General features: G+C 45.8%; 1 protein-coding gene and 1 long non-coding RNA gene across 2 annotated transcripts; both read right to left on the bottom strand.

The window, feature by feature from the left end:
- Positions 1 to 4,006: 4,006 nt before the first annotated feature.
- Positions 4,007 to 5,908, bottom strand: LOC120060796 (small nuclear ribonucleoprotein E). The gene is made up of 5 exons (XM_039010222.1): positions 5,725 to 5,908; positions 5,371 to 5,397; positions 5,164 to 5,226; positions 4,964 to 5,042; positions 4,007 to 4,259 (listed from the first exon to the last, which is right to left on the bottom strand). Exons 1-5 carry the CDS (start codon positions 5,776 to 5,778, stop codon positions 4,204 to 4,206), a joined length of 279 nt encoding a protein of 92 aa, XP_038866150.1. The 5' UTR covers positions 5,779 to 5,908; the 3' UTR covers positions 4,007 to 4,203.
- Positions 5,909 to 6,877: 969 nt separating this feature from the next.
- On the bottom strand, positions 6,878 to 14,964 carry LOC120025106. The gene is made up of 8 exons (XR_005472967.1): positions 14,495 to 14,964; positions 14,357 to 14,407; positions 11,476 to 11,520; positions 11,327 to 11,388; positions 11,145 to 11,200; positions 7,882 to 7,949; positions 7,734 to 7,780; positions 6,878 to 7,520 (listed from the first exon to the last, which is right to left on the bottom strand). It is a non-coding gene; the product is annotated as an uncharacterized LOC120025106 (long non-coding RNA).
- Positions 14,965 to 20,263: the final 5,299 nt, after the last annotated feature.

Genomic DNA, 20,263 nt, shown 5'->3' with positions numbered 1-20,263 from the left:
TTCCAAAATAATCTATCTATCTATCTATCTATCTATCTATCTATCTATCTATCTATCTATCTATCTATCTATCTATCTATCTATCTATCTGTCTGTCTGTCTGTCTGTCTGTCTGTCTGTCTGTCTGTCTGTCTGTCTGTCTGTCTGTCTGTCTGTCTGTCTGTCTGTCTGTCTGTCTGTCTGTCTGTCTGTCTGTCTGTCTGTCTGTCTGTCTGTCTGTCTGTCTGTCTGTCTGTCTGTCTGTCTGTCTGTCTGTCTGTCTGTCTGTCTGTCTGTCTGTCTGTCTGTCTGTCTGTCTGTCTGTCTGTCTGTCTGTCTATCTATCTATCTCTCTCTCTGAGGTCCAGTCCCAGTAGCCACCCACATTCTCCTCTGTCCTGACGGAGGGCTGCATAAAGGCCTGCTCTCTCTCCATGGGTGCACACACACGCACACACACATACACAGGGGCGCAGGAGGGGTACAGTCTCTCGGCAGGGGCGGGGGGGATTGAGGGAAGGTGGGTACGGCACTGCCCCACACAAAGGCAGCCCTGAAATAGCCCCCTCACACAATGAGACCTGCCACTCGGTCTATGAGATAATGTCTAATTGAAAACACTGCAGCCATTGTGCTCCTGTCACCGGCTCTATTGTCCAGATAGCCCTCCCCCACCTCTCTTTTTCCATTGACGCGGCACGATTGTTCCGTGCCATTGTGGCACCCGCACCCAACTCTCTTTCTTTCTCTCTCTACCTCTCCCTCTCTCCGTATTGTTATAATTTCATTACTCGTTTGTTTTTTGTTCCGCTTCTCCTTTTGCTCCCCTGCAGATCTTTTGTTCCACACATTTAGGCACTTCATTTGGAGCCACCGCCACTCTCTGTGTGTGTGCTAAACAGGTGTCAGTTTCATGATGAGATAAAACAGGAAGTAAATCATCTGAAAAGATATGTCTCTCATTCTGTAACATCACGGAAAGCTACAAACAGCTACATATACAGTATCTGCAGAGAAAATGAAGGGTCGTTGTGAAGAGAGAAGTAGTAATCTATTCACAGGCTTATCGCCTGGCCGTGCACAGCTAGGACCTTTTCCATTGTTATGAAATATCCATTGTAAATCAATAGATCTTGTTTGAACACAGTAAACCACAGAAGTGGTCACTAACCCTGGTCCTGAAGAGCTACTGTATTATGTGTGCTAGCCTTCATCCCAGCCTAGCTCTAATACACGAGATTCAGTAAGATATCAACAGACCGTGAATAACTGATCATAGAGATTCAATAGCATCAGGATTCATATGTTAACATGATTCCTGCAGCCTATTTTCCCCAAACCCTGGGGTGACTTTCCCACCTCTGGTACGCCGTGACGCCTCTGGTACGCCGTGACGCCTCTGGTACGCCGTGACGCCTCTGGTACGGGTTTGGCCTCAACAAACCTGCCACTGTAGATCAGATTCTGTGTTCCAGCCAAAGTCACACAATTAAAAAGCCTCCACATTTCCTCATTTTCACAAATTCTATTTAAAACAAAAAGGCGACCTTCGTATTATTCACGGTGTTAATTGGGGGTGGGGGGAAATACATGTATTGTGCATCGCGACGGCCCTGTGAAAACAAGATAAGGGCCTCGTGAACAGGTCCAAGCCGATGGCCATTCAATAGGATTGTTTGGTATAAAGATTATGAACAAGTTGAAAACATATTATTTTTCCTTTTTGCTCTGACCAAGTCTGCCTGTCTGAGGTGAACAGTCTGGAAAGTCCCCGGCTCTGACAGTTTCTCCTGGATTCTGTCAGAGATGGTGACAGATTGCTATGTTTGACACAATGCATCTCTGCAGGTAAAATGTCATACATATACCTGTACATTTGATTGATTCTGAGGAGATAAACATACAGAGAGCAATCCGAGGTACAGTATTTATACATTTTCTCAATGAATTCTTGTCATTCCATCATGCTAAGCACTAGCTAAACTGATGTTGTATTAACGTTGCTTAATGTTACAAACTTACACACATTCCCCCTTTCCCCCAACAAAAAAAAGACAGAGATGGCTGTCTATCTTTCTGCTGACACAGTAAGTAGTATTTTCATTACCACAAGCTATCGCTAGCTGCATCTGCTGCTCCAGTTAGACGTAGAAACACATAATATCTGGTTAGATGAATTTGAATGCTTTATTTGTGAGAAACATTAAAAAAACAAGAAAAGAAAACTATAAGGAAAGCACCTTTTATTTTGTGACCATGTTTTTATTTTAAACAAGAAGGGGTGGGCCTCCAACCCAAGTTTTGAATAAACAAAATAAACATGCATATAATCGCCATGTATTAAGTACCTACTGGTCCTATTCTTTCCCAGTCTCTCAGTCCAGGTCATGATATGATGCTATCAATGGGTGCTGGCTTTAGAGGGAGACACACAGACTAACAAACAAGCATACCACCCTGTGAGTCAGAATATGTACCAAGGCCACCCGGAGGTTGAAATAACAATCCCATTACAATACATCTGTACTGTATTGATGTTGTGTATTTGAAATTTTTGAATAACATTTATTCATGGGGTTTTGATATAGGCCATAGACAGAGCAGAGGTTGAAATAAATAACAACCACACAAGAGTCTGAGCCCCAAAACATGTTCAATGAAGGTGCTGTGAATAGACAGAATGAGAAAAAGGGAGGGAGGTAGCCAGGATACAGACCCACACCTTGCTGAGCCAAGCCAAGGTAGGAGAGGGGTCAGGTGGCTTAGGGAGTGGTCTAAGGAGAGGAAGTAGTCTCTGGAGAGGGGGGGGGGTCTGACCTGGGCACTGTGTCTTTTGTCTGGAAGTGGGGAGACAGAGATGGATGAGAAGGGGAGTTGGCCCTAACACTCCTATGGAGGACTATGTATGTATGTTATGCCATTGTATGTTATGCATGTTCTGTTATGTATGTATGAGTGTGTGACTGGTAAAGCTTTTTATGGCTGAAAGGTCACCAAAATAATTTCAATTGGCTTACAACATACAGAAATCCTCAAGTAAAACTTGTTTGCTTGAACTGCACCACTGTGACAGTCAACTGCCAACGTCTGTAGAGTCTCACTGTTCTCAGCCTGACTTAAGAATGTGTGGGAGGCGTGTGGCATTGAGTCAGCCCATTCCTCCCCTCATAACACAAAGAGAGTCATCTGGCACTTGACAACGATGCCTGATGAGCGATGCATGCTGCCACAAGCTGTGGCACCCCTTCCTTTTAAGATGAGGCGCAGGGCTCCTGTCCTGTAAGGCGACACCTCGGCCCTCGCTGCTGAAGCTCCTTGCTCCTTCTCCCACTTGTGAACTCCTGTCTGTCCTCGGCTGCTCGTTTCCATCACACTTCCTCCAGATAGCCAGCCGGCCTAGTGTTGTATGTTATTAATACTATTGTTAACTGCAAACTCAAGGCTGGCCTCGCTTACTCAGATCATCATGTTACAGGTATATTGTACCCAACAGTGAAATAGCCAATCCCGCTTTATATAATACGCTCTATTTATACCATATGAAATACTATGGCCACTTATGGTAAGATGTGTGGAAATGTTGATTGACAAATGCTACTCTGCAATCAGCACTGTCTGGTATCTGAAATGTTGCAGGCAATGTTTCCTGGATTACATTTTTTTTTAAATGAGAAAAGCATAGAATCCCCGCTGAAAATATATCTACATTTCCATGATTTGCAGAGTACACATCGCCATCTGGTGGATCCTCACAGCATTAACCCAAAGACCATAAAAGTGGATGCCAGTATGATGGTCAATATTGCTAGCAAATAAAATGCATCAAGCAGCATGATTCAATTGAATTTGTAGCCAAATGAAACCAAGTAACACCCTAACGGTTTCCTATTTGTTGGCTTTTGCAATTCTCAGAAGGAATACAGGTCGACAGAATAATAAGTGATGCGTATATGATCCCTGCTCGCTAACTATGTTCCCTTTGGGATAATAAAGAGTAATTGGTTGTCATCATTGAAATGAGAATCACTAAGAAACAAAGCTCAATTTATTTCAGAGGAGGAAACATTGATAAAAGGAAAATTACATTATTCATGTTCCAAACACTTTTGAGATTCAACATTGTTTGCAAAAAAGAAAAGAAAACATGACAAAATAGAATGTGAAAAACATCCAAAAGATCCACAAATCTGTCTGCTGGCTGTAGATGGATGTTGTCCTGTTGAGTTAAGTGGCAACACTCTGTAGCAAGGTGATGTTATCTCCTTTCAGCATGATCCTCCCTGAGAGACAGATGTAGGGAGGGAGAGAGAGGCGGATAGGTGGAGAGACAGGTGATCAGTCTAGAGTAACTGACACTTCAGCAGTCAGTAGGAGGAGACACTCGTTCAGACTGCCGACAAAAAAGATGACTAATCATCGACAACGAATGAGAAACTACAGACTTAGTCAACTGGAGTGGCCTTTATCAATTTGATGGCATTAGGCCACAAGAGTCATCTGGTTTGAAGTGTGTTTTTTCTCCAAGGTGCTCCCCACCAGAAGAGGCATTTCCTTGTTTTTCGTCCTTGCATTTCCTTGTTTGGTCCGTGTCTCTTTTCCTATCATGTCAGACGACGTTTTGGTAGCCTATCCTGTGCAAATGTTATATCTTATGCGAGCTAGCTTTTTGCAAGTCAGACAAATGTTCAAAAACACAACCTCTGTTTGGACCTCCACCCATGCGAAACATTTGATTGGCTTAATAAGTGGCAACACATCGCTTGTTTCCATCTGGACCATATATCACCCCTTTTTTTATCTTCCTCCTGACAGAATGTGAGAAGCCAGGGCCTCCGAGGTTAGTCACAGACAAACTGATATTGTGGAACGTGGACAATAGCCTGCAAGTCTTATCACTGAAATGTGTATGAATCAACATGTAATACACAGAGACAAACACTGAGAAATGTGGGGTAAAAAAGACAGAAAACAAACTCAGACTTACCCAGGGGTTTCCTGTTCTTGGTCTTCATGTGAACCTCCTCAGCATCATCCAGAACCAGGTTCATGTACTCATCAAAGCCCTGAGAGAGGGAGAGGTTTGTTGGTTTCAACTACACATCTAGGCATCAGCAGCCAAGATATAGTTTCAGGAGCCTTGTCCAAGTAGAATAAGGGAGGAAACACTGGAGGAAGAGGACTTACGATGATGCAGCCCTCTATCCGCATGTTTACTTGTTCATACAGCCACACCTGTATCCGAGAACGCTGCAGGGAGAAGAGAGGCTTTGAATACATTTGAGAGATAGCTCGCTAGGTAATGTATTATGAAAGTACGAGGTCTATTTTCAACTATGAACAACAAATCATGTGACTGAAATGAAGAAAATCATATAAAAATGCAATACTTACGTTCTGTAGATACCTGAAAATAAGGTTCTGGTGGACAGAGGGGGGTCAAGGAAACTCGACAAACATATTGCTTAACTGGCTACACATGTTTTTCTGGCCATTAGCAACATTACCATCTCAAAAGTTCATTTAAGTTTAGCTACATAACCGGCCATAGTGTTTCAGTTCCTGGCCGAAACACTAAGGTCCATGTGTATTAATAGCAACGGCTCATTAATTAATAACTACGTACCACTAGCTAGTTATGATTACCATGCTAACTTAGCTACAGTGAATCAGACACAAGCCAGAGCAAAATAGCAGGCTAACGTTACAACACAATACTGCACAGAGTATTTCATGATAAAGGGATACGATTGGCTGCACCATAACCTTCTGGACCTTCTGCCCTTGTCCTCTGTATGCCATCCTCCTTGTCGGTTTAACGCTTAGTTGTCTAAAAACCTTTTTTTTTCAGCAAAACATTTCAGTCGTAGTCCGACGGCGAAATTGAAATAATCACGTTGGGGTTCTCTTCAATGGCGCGCTCTAGGCCTTCCGCGTGCGCAAGCAGAGTGATTGTGCTGCAGTGCCCCTATGGGCAGGAGGTAGTTACTGCGGATTCCCCAGACAGACAGACAGACAGACAGTACCTCTGACTGCACTGTGCAGTTCTGAGCAGGGCTCAATGTGGGCGGGAGGTAGTTACTGCGGATTCCCCAGACAGACAGTACCTCTGACTGCACTGTGCAGTTCTGAGCAGGGCTCAATGTGGGCGGGAGGTAGTTACTGCAGATTCCCCAGACAGACAGTACCTCTGACTGCACTGTGCAGTTCGTAGCAGGGCTCAATGTGGGCGGGAGGTAGTTACTGCAGATTCCCCAGACAGACAGTACCTCTGACTGCACTGTGCAGTTCTGAGCAGGGCTCAATGTGGGCGGGAGGTAGTTACTGCAGATTCCCCAGACAGACAGACAGTACCTCTGACTGCACTGTGCAGTTCTGAGCAGGGCTCAATGTGGGCGGGAGGTAGTTACTGCAGATTCCCCAGACAGACAGTACCTCTGACTGCACTGTGCAGTTCTGAGCAGGGCTCAATGTGGGCAGGAGGTAGTTACTGCAGATTCCCCAGACAGACAGTACCTCTGACTGCACTGTGCAGTTCGGAGCAGGGCTCAATGTGGGCGGGAGGTAGTTACTGCAGATTCCCCAGACAGACAGTACCTCTGACTGCACTGTGCAGTTCTGAGCAGGGCTCAATGTGGGCGGGAGGTAGTTACTGCAGATTCCCCAGACAGACAGTACCTCTGACTGCACTGTGCAGTTCGGAGCAGGGCTCATTGTGGGTGGAGTCAATCGTTTGACCCCGCCCACTTTTTTTGTGCATCTGAGGTTTGACAGTCATACACTGAATAAAAAAAACACACATTTGCGTAAGACATGTTGAATACAAACATATTTAATTTTTGAAGATCGTAAGAAATATTATATAAAGTGATACCGGCAGATGTGTTGTAACACTGTTTGCTTCTTACTATATTTGAGACAAGCTACTGATATTGTTGCAGTGAACAACAGAATTATGTCATGTACTGTTAAAATTGTGTTGATAAATGTTCTAACTTTGTAATTATATTATTTCATTGAGCATATATACAGTTACTACCTATCCTGATTTATAATGCTTTTTATTTTCCTCATGAGAATGGAGACAGACTATACCACATAGACATACTGACAAGATGAATGTGCTCTGTACATGAAGTTATACCAGCTCCAGTAAAGAGATCAGAGACTCGGGTGACTTCTACATCATCTTTACTAAACAACATAACACAATTCATAATTGAAACAATTAACACAGCAGACAAAAACAAGGTTTGACCACTCTTCAAATGGCTTCACTCCTGCTCAACATTTTCTTGTTGTCAACTGCCTCCACATAGAACATCTCATAATCTCTCTAACTGGAACGAGAACATGAATGGTTCCTTGAGGAGAATATTTTCCTCTTCATCCAGGCCATCATACAACCGTAGTTCTTTAAGAGTTGTAATACGGTCTTCCCCGTCCATCCCAATTACACTTGGGAGGGAAACGGTGCCTTTAGATGTTTGGCGTTCGCACCACCTTGCTGCCTCTAGGCTGTCCCTGAGAAGAACATCTGCTTCCTTGAAGAAAAAGGAAGAATAAATATTAAGAGTAGTGTCTCATTGGGTGATCAAGTCAAATTACACCCCACTTTCACAATACCACCATGCAAACAAAAGTCACTATTACTAAAGGGGTTTTCAGTGATATCTATAACTACTCAACAAGTCATCACAACTATTATATCTTGCCATGCATCAAGCCTTCAGCTTTACACACAGTAGACTACATACCCAGTTCACAGCTCCCAGTTCGCTGTGCATTTTGTTTTCAGTATCGTCTAGAATGAAAACAGATTGTGGTCATTAAGTAATGTAAGGGAACCTCTAGGGATGTGTGTAAAAGAGTGCACCTTACTTTAGTTAATAGCCTATACAGTACCTGTTCCTGCAGAGCTGGATGCTGATGAAACATGCTGTGACTTCTTAGGGGGGGACATCTTCTAAATCCTGAAATATATTGGGGGGGGTTAAGTTTTTAAACACTGGTTTAAGACTATACCACTCATCATATGAGAGGGGGGGATTAAATCTTTAAACACTGGTTTAAGACTATACCACTCATCATATGAGAGGGGGGGATTAAATCTTTAAACACTGGTTTAAGACTATACCACTCATAATAGGAGAGGGGGGATTAAGTCTTTAAACATTAGTTTAAGACTATACCACTCATCATATGAGAGGGGGGATTAAGTCTTTAATTTGGCACTCTTGGCATTGACGGAAACATGGATTACCACAGATAACACTGCTACTCCTACTGCTCTCTCCTCGTCTGCCCACGTGTTCTCGCACACCCCGAGAGCTTCTGGTCAGCGGGGTGGTGGCACTGGGATCCTCATCTCTCCCAAGTGGACATTCTCTCTTTCTCCCCTGACCCATCTGTCTATCGCCTCCTTTGAATTCCATGCTGTCACGGTTACCAGCCCTTTCAAGCTTAACATCCTTATCATTTATCGCCCTCCAGGTTCCCTTGGAGAGTTCATCAATGAGCTTGACGCCTTGATTAGTTCCTTTCCTGAGGATGGCTCACCTCTCACAGTTCTGGGTGACTTTAACCTCCCCACGTCTACCTTTGACTCATTCCTCTCTGACTCCTTCTTTCCACTCCTCTCCTCTTTTGACCTCACCCTCTCACCTTCCCCCCCTACTCACAAGGCAGGCAATACGCTTGACCTCATCTTTACTAGATGCTGTTCTTCCACTAATCTCATTGCAACTCCCCTCCAAGTCTCCGACCACTACCTTGTATCCTTTTCCCTCTCGCTCTCATCCAACACTTCCCACTCTGCCCCTACTCAGATGGTATCGCGCCGTCCCAACCTTCGCTCTCTCTCCCCCGCTACTCTCTCCTCTTCCATCCTATCATTTCTTCCCTCTGCTCAAACCTTCTCCAACCTATCTCCTGATTCTGCCTCCTCAACCCTCCTCTCCTCCCTTTCTGCATCCTTTGACTCTCTATGTCCCCTATCCTCCAGGCCGGCTCGGTCCTCCCCTCCTGCTCCGTGGCTCGACGACTCATTGCGAGCTCACAGAACAGGGCTCCGGGCAGCCGAGCGGAAATGGAGGAAAACTCGCCTCCCTGCGGACCTGGCATCCTTTCACTCCCTCCTCTCTACATTTTCCTCTTCTGTCTCTGCCGCTAAAGCCACTTTCTACCACTCTAAATTCCAAGCATCTGCCTCTAACCCTAGGAAGCTCTTTGCCACCTTCTCCTCCCCCCTGAATCCTCACCCCCCCCCCTCCTCCCTCTCTGCGGATGACTTCGTCAACCATTTTGAAAAGAAGGTCGACAACATCCGATCCTCATTTGCTAAGTCAAACGACACCGCTGGTTCTGCTCACACTGCCCTACCCTGTGCTTTGACCTCTTTCTCCCCTCTCTCTCCAGATGAAATCTCGCGTCTTGTGACGGCCGGCCGCCCAACAACCTGCCCGCTTGACCCCATCCCCTCCTCTCTTCTCCAGACCATTTCCGGAGACCTTCTCCCTTACCTCACCTCGCTCATCAACTCATCCTTGACCGCTGGCTACGTCCCTTCCGTCTTCAAGAGAGCGAGAGTTGCACCCCTTCTGAAAAAACCTACACTCGATCCCTCCGATGTCAACAACTACAGACCAGTATCCCTTCTTTCTTTTCTCTCCAAAACTCTTGAACGTGCCGTCCTTGGCCAGCTCTCCTGCTATCTCTCTCAGAATGACCTTCTTGATCCAAATCAGTCAGGTTTCAAGACTAGTCATTCAACTGAGACTGCTCTTCTCTGTGTCACGGAGGCGCTCCGCACTGCTAAAGCTAACTCTCTCTCCTCTGCTCTCATCCTTCTAGACCTATCGGCTGCCTTTGATACTGTGAACCATCAGATCCTCCTCTCCACCCTCTCCGAGTTGGGCATCTCCGGCGCGGCCCACGCTTGGATTGCGTCCTACCTGACAGGTCGCTCCTACCAGGTGGCGTGGCGAGAATCTGTCTCCGCACCACGTGCTCTCACCACTGGTGTCCCCCAGGGCTCTGTTCTAGGCCCTCTCCTATTCTCGCTATACACCAAGTCACTTGGCTCTGTCATATCCTCACATGGTCTCTCCTATCATTGCTATGCAGACGACACACAATTAATCTTCTCCTTTCCCCCTTCTGATAACCAGGTGGCGAATCGCATCTCTGCATGTCTGGCAGACATATCAGTGTGGATGACGGATCACCACCTCAAGCTGAACCTCGGCAAGACGGAGCTGCTCTTCCTCCCGGGGAAGGACTGCCTGTTCCATGATCTCGCCATCACGGTTGACAACTCCATTGTGTCCTCCTCCCAGAGCGCTAAGAACCTTGGCGTGATCCTGGACAACACCCTGTCGTTCTCAACTAACATCAAGGCGGTGACCCGTTCCTGTAGGTTCATGCTCTACAACATTCGCAGAGTACGACCCTGCCTCACACAGGAAGCGGCGCAGGTCCTAATCCAGGCACTTGTCATCTCCCGTCTGGATTACTGCAACTCACTGTTGGCTGGGCTCCCTGCCTGTGCATTAAACCCCTACAACTCATCCAGAACGCCGCAGCCCGTCTGGTGTTCAACCTTCCCAAGTTCTCTCACGTCACCCCGCTCCTCCGCTCTCTCCACTGGCTTCCAGTTGAAGCTCGCATCCGCTACAAGACCATGGTGCTTGCCTACGGAGCTGTGAGGGGAACGGCACCTCCGTACCTTCAGGCTCTGATCAGGCCCTACACCCAAACAAGGGCACTGCGTTCATCCACCTCTGGCCTGCTCGCCTCCCTACCTCTGAGGAAGTACAGTTCCCGCTCAGTCCAGTCAAAACTGTTCGCTGCTCTGGCACCCCAATGGTGGAACAAACTCCCTCACGACGCCAGGTCAGCGGAGTCAATCACCACCTTCCGGAGACACCTGAAACCCCACCTCTTTAAGGAATACCTAGGATAGGATAAAGTAATCCTTCTAACCCCCCCCCCCCCCCCCCTTAAAAGATTTAGATGCACTATTGTAAAGTGGTTGTTCCACTGGATATCATAAGGTGAATGCACCAATTTGTAAGTCGCTCTGGATAAGAGCGTCTGCTAAATGACTTAAATGTAAATGTTTAAACATTGGTTTAAGACTATACCACTCATCATATGACACCTCCTACCTGTAGTGTGTTTTGTTTTCACAGCCTTTTTCGATCTTTCAACCTCTTCTTCAAACCTTAGTGAGTGAATGACATACATTACATACATTCAATATGAAAATATATCCAGGTCAGTCTGGCTACAGTGAAACAAGTGATTTTAAGAATGCAAATGAAAAGTTATTATAATGTTCAAGACTTACGGCATGGGAAAGTTCTGCAGGAGAACTAAGCACCACCATCGCCTAACGTGCTGCATGTTTTCCTTTGAAAAAGAAAATCCCACAATCGGATGAGGATCCCAAAAAACATTATATCCATTAGTGATGAGAATTTCATAATTTACACATACCTCAGGGAAATCACACTGTGCTTCCATTGCAATGTATAGAGCGTACTGTAAGTTAAGAAATAATAGGTTGTTAAGTTTGATAGTTATGATAACAACAATAATGATCATAGTAAATCATAATAATAATACCAACCACCCCCCAGGAATATATTTCAGGATGTAGAAGACATCCCCCCCAGGAATATATTTCAGGATGTAGAAGACATCCCCCCCAGGAATATATTTCAGGATGTAGAAGACATCCCCCCCCAGGAATATATTTCAGGATGTAGAAGACATCCCCCCAGGAATATATTTCAGGATGTAGAAGACATCCACCCCAGGAATATATTTCAGGATGTAGAAGACATCCCCCCCAGGAATATATTTCAGGATGTAGAAGACATCCCCCCCAGGAATATATTCAGGATGTAGAAGACATTCCCCCAGGAATATATTTCAGGATGTAGAAGACATCCCCCCCCAGGAATATATTTCAGGATGTAGAAGACATCCCCCCAGGAATATATTTCAGGATGTAGAAGACATCCACCCCAGGAATATATTTCAGGATGTAGAAGACATCCCCCCCAGGAATATATTTCAGGATGTAGAAGACATCCCCCCCAGGAATATATTTCAGGATGTAGAAGACATCCCCCCCCAGGAATATATTTCAGGATGTAGAAGACATCCCCCCCCAGGAATATATTTCAGGATGTAGAAGACATCCACCCCAGGAATATATTTCAGGATGTAGAAGACATCCCCCCAGGAATATATTTCAGGATGTAGAAGACATCCACCCCAGGAATATATTTCAGGATGTATAAGACATCCCCCCCAGGAATATATTTCAGGATGTAGAAGACATCCCCCCCAGTAATATATTTCAGAATGTAGAAGACACCCCCCCAGGAATATATTTCAGGATGTAGAAGACACCCCCCCAGGAATATATTTCAGGATGTAGAAGACATCCCCCCCAGGAATATATTTCAGGATGTAGAAGACATCCCCCCCAGGAATATATTTCAGGATGTAGAAGACATCCCCCCCAGGAATATATTTCAGGATGTAGAAGACATCCCCCCCAGGAATATATTTCAGGATGTAGAAGACATCCCCCCCAGGAATATATTTCAGGATGTAGAAGACATCCCCCCAGGAATATATTTCAGGATGTAGAAGACATCCACCCCAGGAATATATTTCAGGATGTAGAAGACATCCCCCCCAGGAATATATTTCAGGATGTAGAAGACATCCCCCCCAGGAATATATTCAGGATGTAGAAGACATTCCCCCAGGAATATATTTCAGGATGTAGAAGACATCCCCCCCCAGGAATATATTTCAGGATGTAGAAGACATCCCCCCAGGAATATATTTCAGGATGTAGAAGACATCCACCCCAGGAATATATTTCAGGATGTAGAAGACATTCCCCCCAGGAATATATTTCAGGATGTAGAAGACATCCACCCCAGGAATATATTTCAGGATGTATAAGACATCCCCCCCAGGAATATATTTCAGGATGTAGAAGACATCCCCCCCAGTAATATATTTCAGAATGTAGAAGACACCCCCCCAGGAATATATTTCAGGATGTAGAAGACATCCCCCCCCCAGGAATATATTTCAGGATGTAGAAGACATCCCCCCCAGGAATATATTTCAGGATGTAGAAGACATCCCCCCAGGAATATATTTCAGGATGTAGAAGACATCCACCCCAGGAATATATTTCAGGATGTAGAAGACATCCCCCCCAGGAATATATTTCAGGATGTAGAAGACATCCCCCCCCCCCCAGGAATATATTTCAGGATGTAGAAGACATCCACCCCAGGAATATATTTCAGGATGTAGAAGACATCCCCCCCAGGAATATATTTCAGGATGTAGAAGACATCCCCCCCAGGAATATATTTCAGGATGTAGAAGACATCCCCCCCAGTAATATATTTCAGAATGTAGAAGACACCCCCCCAGGAATATATTTCAGGATGTAGAAGACATCCCCCCCCCAGGAATATATTTCAGGATGTAGAAGACATCCCCCCCAGGAATATATTTCAGGATGTAGAAGACATCCCCCCAGGAATATATTTCAGGATGTAGAAGACATCCACCCCAGGAATATATTTCAGGATGTAGAAGACATCCCCCCCAGGAATATATTTCAGGATGTAGAAGACATCCCCCCCCCCCCCCGGAATATATTTCAGGATGTAGAAGACATCCACCCCAGGAATATATTTCAGGATGTAGAAGACATCCCCCCCAGGAATATATTTCAGGATGTAGAAGACATCCCCCCCAGGAATATATTTCAGGATGTAGAAGACATCCACCCCAGGAATATATTTCAGGATGTAGAAGACATCCCCCCCAGGAATATATTTCAGGATGTAGAAGACATCCCCCCCTCAGGAATATATTTCAGGATGTAGAAGACATCCCCCCCTCAGGAATATATTTCAGGATGTAGAAGACATCCCCCCCAGGAATATATTTCAGGATGTATAAGACATCCCCCCAGGAATATATTTCAGGATGTAGAAGACACCCCCCCCCCCCCCAGGAATATATTTCAGGATGTAGAAGACATCCCCCCCAGGAATATATTTCAGGATGTAGAAGACCCCTCCCTCAAGAAGTCACAGGATGTCCCATCAGCGTACAGCTCTGCAGGAGTTTGATGTGTGAATTGTGTATGTAGTGTAAAAACTGTAGGAAATAGGTCCCAAAAAGTGTCAAGAATAATAAACAAGAAAAAGTATGAGCAATAACAATAGTGTGCTTTGCATGCTGCAAGCACAGAAATAATAATAACTTTTCATATGTTATAACAGAAATAGGACTAATATAATATACTGAATAGCCAGCATCTTACCATCAAAACAAACACCCCACAGTTGTTTGAGAAACCTTGCTTTGGTAGGCCCTGTTGTGTGAACAAGGTTCAATTTTCAATAAAGGAATGACAATCAAATGTTACAGTTCAGTGGAATAATTTAAAGGAATATCTAACCTGAACATCCTCCACACCAAAAGTCCTCCAAGGTCCAGGGGACAAGATCCGAGCAATATTTCTGTGAACACAGTGTATGTGAAAGTAAAGAAAAAGTACAATTCAACAGCTTTTTATACTCTACCATGCATAACAGTTTTGAACACAGTTGGAACTGAATTAGCCCAAGTATTTTTCACAACATGTATGGGTGTTGCTAGACCAGAAAATGTATTTTCGACTGCAAACACACCATTTCTCACATCAATGCACTCACATGCCAAAAATCTTTCCTCGGACACCGTTTCAATGCAATGTGTATGCTTTCACTTACATGCCAAAAATCTTTCCTCGGACACCGTTTCAAAGCAATGTGTATGCTTTCACTCACATGCCAAAAATCTTTCCTTGGACACAGTTTCAAAGCAATCAAATCAAATCAAATGTATTTATATAGCCCTTCTTACATCAGCTAATATCTCAAAGTGCTGTACAGAAACCCAGCCTAAAACCCCAAACAGCAAGCAATGCAGGTGTAGAAGCACGATGGCTAGGAAAAACTCCCTAGAAAGGCCAAAACCTAGGAAGAAACCTAGAGAGGAACCAGGCTATGAGGGGTGGGCAGTCCTCTTCTGGCTGTGCTGGGTGGAGATTATAACAGAACATGGCTAAGATGTTCAAATGTTCATAAATAATAATAATCACAGTAGTTGTCGAGGGTGCAACAAGTCAGCACCTCAGGAGTAAATGTCAGTTGACTTTTCATAGCCGATCATTAAGAGTATCTCTACCGCTCCTGCTGTCTCTAGAGAGTTGAAAACAGCAGGTCTGGAACAGGTAGCACGTCCGGTGAACAGGTCAGGGTTCCATAGCCGCAGGCAGAACAGTTGAAACTGGAGCAGCAGCACGGCCAGGTGGACTGGGGACAGCAAGGAGTCATCTGCCAGGTAGTCCAGAGGCATGGTCCTAGGGCTCATGTCCTCCGAGAGAGAGAAAGAAAGAAAGAGAGAAAGAGAAAGAGAAAATTAGAGAGAGCATACTTAAATTCACACATGATACCGGATAAGACAGGAGAAGCACTCCAGATATAACAGACTGACCCTAGTCCCCCAACACATAAACTACTGCAGCATAAATACTGGAGGCTGAGACAGGAGGCGTCAGGAGACACTGTGGCCCCATCCGATGACACCCCCAGACAGGGCCAAACAGGCAGGATATAACCCCACACACTTTGCCAAAGCACAGCCCCCACACCACTAGAGGGACATCTTCAACCACCAACTTACCATCCTGAGACAAGGCCGAGTATAGCCCACAAAGATCTCCGCCACGGCACAAACCAAGGGGGGACGCCAACCCAGACAGGAAGATCACGTCAGTGACTCAACCCACTCAAGTGACGCACCCCTCCTAGGGACGGCATGGAAGAGCACCACTAAGCCAGTGACTCAGCCCCTGTAATAGGGTTAGAGGCAGAAAATCCCAGTGGAGGGGAACCGGCCAGGCAGAGACAGCAAGGGCGGTTCATTGCTCCAGAGCCTTTCCGTTCCCCTTCACACTCCTGGGCCAGACTACACTCAATCATATGACCCACTGAAGAGATGAGTCTTCAGTAAAGACTTAAAGGTTGAGACCGAGTCTGCGTCTCTCACATGGGTAGGCAGACCATTCCATAAAAATGGAGCTCTATAGGAGAAAGCCCTGCCTCCAGCTGTTTGCTTAGAAATTCGAGGGATAATTAGGAGGCCTGCGTCTTGTGACCGTAGCATACGTGTAGGTATGTACGGCAGGACCAAATCGGAAAGATAGGTAGGAGCAAGCCCATGTAATGCTTTGTAGGTTAGCAGTAAAACCTTGAAATCACCCCTTGCCTTAACAGGAAGCCAGTTTAGGGAGGATAGCACTGGAGTAATATGATCAAATTCGTTGGTTCTAGTCAGGATTCTAGCATCCGTATTTAGCACTAACTGAAGTTTATTTAGTGCTTTATCCGGGTAGCCAGAAAGTAGAGCATTGCAGTAGTCTAACCTAGAAGTAACAAAAGCATGGATACATTTTTCTGCATCATTTTTGGACAGAAAGTTTCAGATTTTTGCAATGTTACGTAGATGGAAAAAAGCTGTCCTTGAAACAGTCTTGATATGTTCGTCAAAAGAAAGATCAGGGTCCAGAGTAACGCCGAGGTCGTTCACAGTTTTATTTGAGATGACTGTACAACCATCAAGATGAATTGTTAGATTCAACAGAAGATCTCTTTGTTTCTTGGGACCTAGAACAAGCATCTCTGTTTTGTCCAAGTTTAAAAGTAGAAAGTTTGCAGCCATCCACTTCCTTATGTCTGAAACACAGGCTTCTAGCGAGGGCAATTTTGGGGCTTCTGTCACGCCCTGACCTTAGAGAGCTTTTTATGTCTCTATTTTGGTTTTGTCAGGGTGTGATTTGGGTGGGCATTCTATGTTCATTTTTCTATGTGTTGTATTTCTTTGTTTGGCCGGGTATGGTTCTTGTCACGGCTGTTGAAGGATGAGGACCAAGGTGCAGCGTGGTGAGCGTACATTTTCTTTATTTAAGAATGACGCCGACAAAAAACAATAAACCATACAAAAACAAACCGTGAAGCTCAAAGGCTATGTGCCCTAAACAAAGTCAACTTCCCACAAAGACAGGTGGGGAAAAAAGGATACCTAAGTATGGTTCCCAATCAGAGACAACGATAGACAGCTGTCCCTGATTGAGAACCATACCCGGCCAAAACATAGAAATATAAAATCATAGAAACACAAAACATAGAATGCCCACCCCAACTCACGCCCTGACCAAACCAAAATAGAGACATTAAAAGGATCTCTAAGGTCAGGGCGTGACAGTACCCCCCCAAAGTTGCGGACTCCGGCCGCAAAACCTAAACCTATAGGGGAGGGTCTGGGTGGGCATCTATCCGCGGCGGCGGCTCAGGTGTGGGACGCAGACCCCGCTCCACCGCTGGCTCACCTCACTTTGGTGGCACCTCTGGTGCGGGGACCCTCGCCGCCGACCCCGGACTGGGGACTCTCGTTGCGGGCCCTGGACTGGGCACCCTCGTTGCGGGCCCCGGACTGAGCACCCTCGTTGCGGGCCCCGGACTAGGCACCCTCGTTGCGGGGGCCGGACTGGGCACCCTCGTAGCGGGCCCCGGACTGGGGACCCTCGTCGGGAGCTCCGGACTGGAGGGCGCTTCTGGAAGCTCCGGACTGAAGGGCGCCTCTGGAAGCTCCGGACTGAAGGGCGCCTCTGGAAGCTCCGGACTGAAGGGCGCCTCTGGAAGCTCCGGACTGAAGGGCGCCTCTGGAAGCTCCGGATGGAAGGGCGCCTCTGGAGGGTCCGGACTGGAGGGCGTCGCTGGAGGATCCAGACTGGAGGGCGACTCTGGAGGGTCCGGATTGGAGGATGACTCTGGAGGGAGGAGACGCAGAGACAGCCTGGTGCGTGGGGCTGCCACAGGGCCCACCAGGCTGGGGAGACCTACAGGAGGCCTGGTGCGTAGAGGAGGCACCGGATGAACCGGGCTGTGGGGGAGCACTGGAGCTCTGGTGCGCAGCCTTGGCACCACTCCTCCAGGCTGAATGCCCACTTTAGCCCGGCCCCTCCAGAGTGCAGGCACAGGCACAGGTCGAACCGAATAGATGCAGAGCCTCGGTCTGACGCCATTAAAAGGTAATTTACCAACTTCACAAGTGCAGTCTCAGTGCTATGATGGGGTCTAAAACCAGACTGAAGCATTTCGTATACATTGTTTGTCTTCAGGAAAGCAGTGAGTTGCTGCACACAGCTTTTTCAATTTTTTTTGAGAGGAATGGAAGATTCGATATAGGCCGATAGTTTTTTATATTTTCTGGGTCAAGGTTTGGCTTTTTCAAGAGAGGCTTTATTACTGCCACTTTTAGTGAGTTTGATACACATCCGGTGGATAGAGAGACGTTTATTATGTTCAACATAGGAGGGCCAAGCACAGGAAGCAGCTCTTTCAGTAGTTTAGTTGGAATAGGGTCCAGTATGCAGCTTGAAGGTTTAGAGCCCATGATTATTTTCATCGTTTTGTCAAGAGATATAGTACTAAAACACTTGAGTGTCTCTCTTGATCCTAGGTCCTGGCAGAGTTGTGCAGACTCAGGACAACTGAGCTTTGGAGGAATACGCAGATTTAAAGAGGAGTCCGTAATTTGCTTTCTAATGATCATGATCTTTTCCTCAAAGAAGTTCATGAATTTATTACTGCTGAAGTGAAAGCCATCCTCTCTTGGGGAATGCTGCTTTTTAGTTAGCTTTGCGACAGTATCAAAAAAATATTTAGGATTGGTCTTATTTTCCTCAATTAAGTTGGAAAAATAGGATGAACGAGCAGCAGTGAGGGCTCTTCGATTCTGCACGGTACTGTCTTTCCAAGCTAGTCGGAAGACTTCCAGTTTGGTGTGGCTGATTTTTGTCCTCTGACATCTTTGGGTAGGCAGAGGGAGTCTGGAAGGTCATCAAGAAATCTTTGGGTTGTCTGAGAATTTATAGCACGACTTTTGATGCTCCTTGGTTGGGGTCTGAGCAGATTATTTGTTGCGATTACAAACGTAATAAAATGGTGGTCCGATAGTCCAGGATTATGAGGAAAAACATTAAGATCCACAACATTTATTCCATGGGACAAAACTAGGTCCAGAGTATGACTGTGACAGTGAGTAGGTCCAGAGACATGTTGGACAAAACCCACTGAGTCGATGATGTCTCCGAAAGCCTTTTGGAGTGGGTCTGTGGACTTTTCCATGTGAATATTAAAATCACCAAAAATTTGAATATTATCTGCTATGACTACAAGGTCCGATAGGAATTCAGGGAACTCAGTGAGGAACGCTGTATATGGCCCAGGAGGCCTGTAAACAGTAGCTATAAAAAGTGATTGAGTGGGCTGCATAGATTTCATGACTAGAAGCTCAAAAGACGAAAACGTTTTTTTTTTTTTTGTGAATTGAAATTTGCTATCGTAAATGTTAGCAACACCTCCGCCTTTGCAGGATGTACGGAGGATATGGTCACTAGTGTAACCAGGAGGTGAGGCCTCATTTAACACAGTAAATTCATCAGGCTTAAGCCATGTTTCAGTCAGGCCAATCACATCAAGATTATGATCAGTGATTAGTTCATTGACTATAACTGCCTTTGAAGTGAGGGATCTAACATTAAGTAGCCCTATTTTGAGATGTGAGGTATCACAATCTCTTTCAATAATGGCAGGAATGGAGGAGGTCTTTATTCTAGTGAGATTGCTAAGGCAAACACCGCCATGTTTAGTTTTGCCCAACCTAGGTCGAGGCACAGACACGGTCTCAATGGGGATAGCTGAGCTGACTACACTGATTGTGCTAGTGGCAGACTCCACTAAGCTGGCAGGCTGGCTAACAGCCTGCTGCCTGGCCTGCACCCTATTTCATTGTGGAGCTAGAGGAGTTAGAGCCCTGTCTATGTTGGTAGATAAGACGAGAGCACTCCTCCAGCTAGGATGGAGTCCGTCACTCCTCAACAGGCCAGGCTTGGTCCTGTTTGTGGGTGAGTCCCAGAAAGAGGGCCAATTATCTACAAATTCTATCTGTTGGGAGGGGCAGAAAACAGTGTTCAACCAGCGATTGAGTTGTGAGACTCTGCTGTAGAGCTCATCACTCCCCCTAACTGGGAGGGGGCCAGAGACAATTACTCGATGCCGACACATCTTTCTAGCTGATTTACAGGCTGAAGCTATGTTGCGCTTGGTGACCTCTGACTGTT

This window comes from Salvelinus namaycush, chromosome 2, assembly GCF_016432855.1.
Source record: "Salvelinus namaycush isolate Seneca chromosome 2, SaNama_1.0, whole genome shotgun sequence".
NCBI lineage: Eukaryota > Metazoa > Chordata > Actinopteri > Salmoniformes > Salmonidae > Salvelinus > Salvelinus namaycush.
Note: the sequence above shows the minus strand (reverse complement) of the source record. Positions and strands in the feature narration are given on the sequence as shown.

Excerpts from the sequence above, each read along its gene's own strand:
- LOC120060796 (XM_039010222.1), bottom strand. The coding sequence starts at position 5,778 with ATGGCATACAGAGGACAAGGGCAGAAGGTCCAGAAGGTTATGGTGCAG. Across the intron at positions 5,398-5,724 it reads AGGTTATGGTGCAGCCAATC|AACCTTATTTTCAGGTATCT; the intron begins GTATCCCTTTAT and ends TCTGTCCACCAG. Across the intron at positions 5,227-5,370 it reads TTTTCAGGTATCTACAGAAC|CGTTCTCGGATACAGGTGTG; the intron begins GTAAGTATTGCA and ends TTCTCCCTGCAG.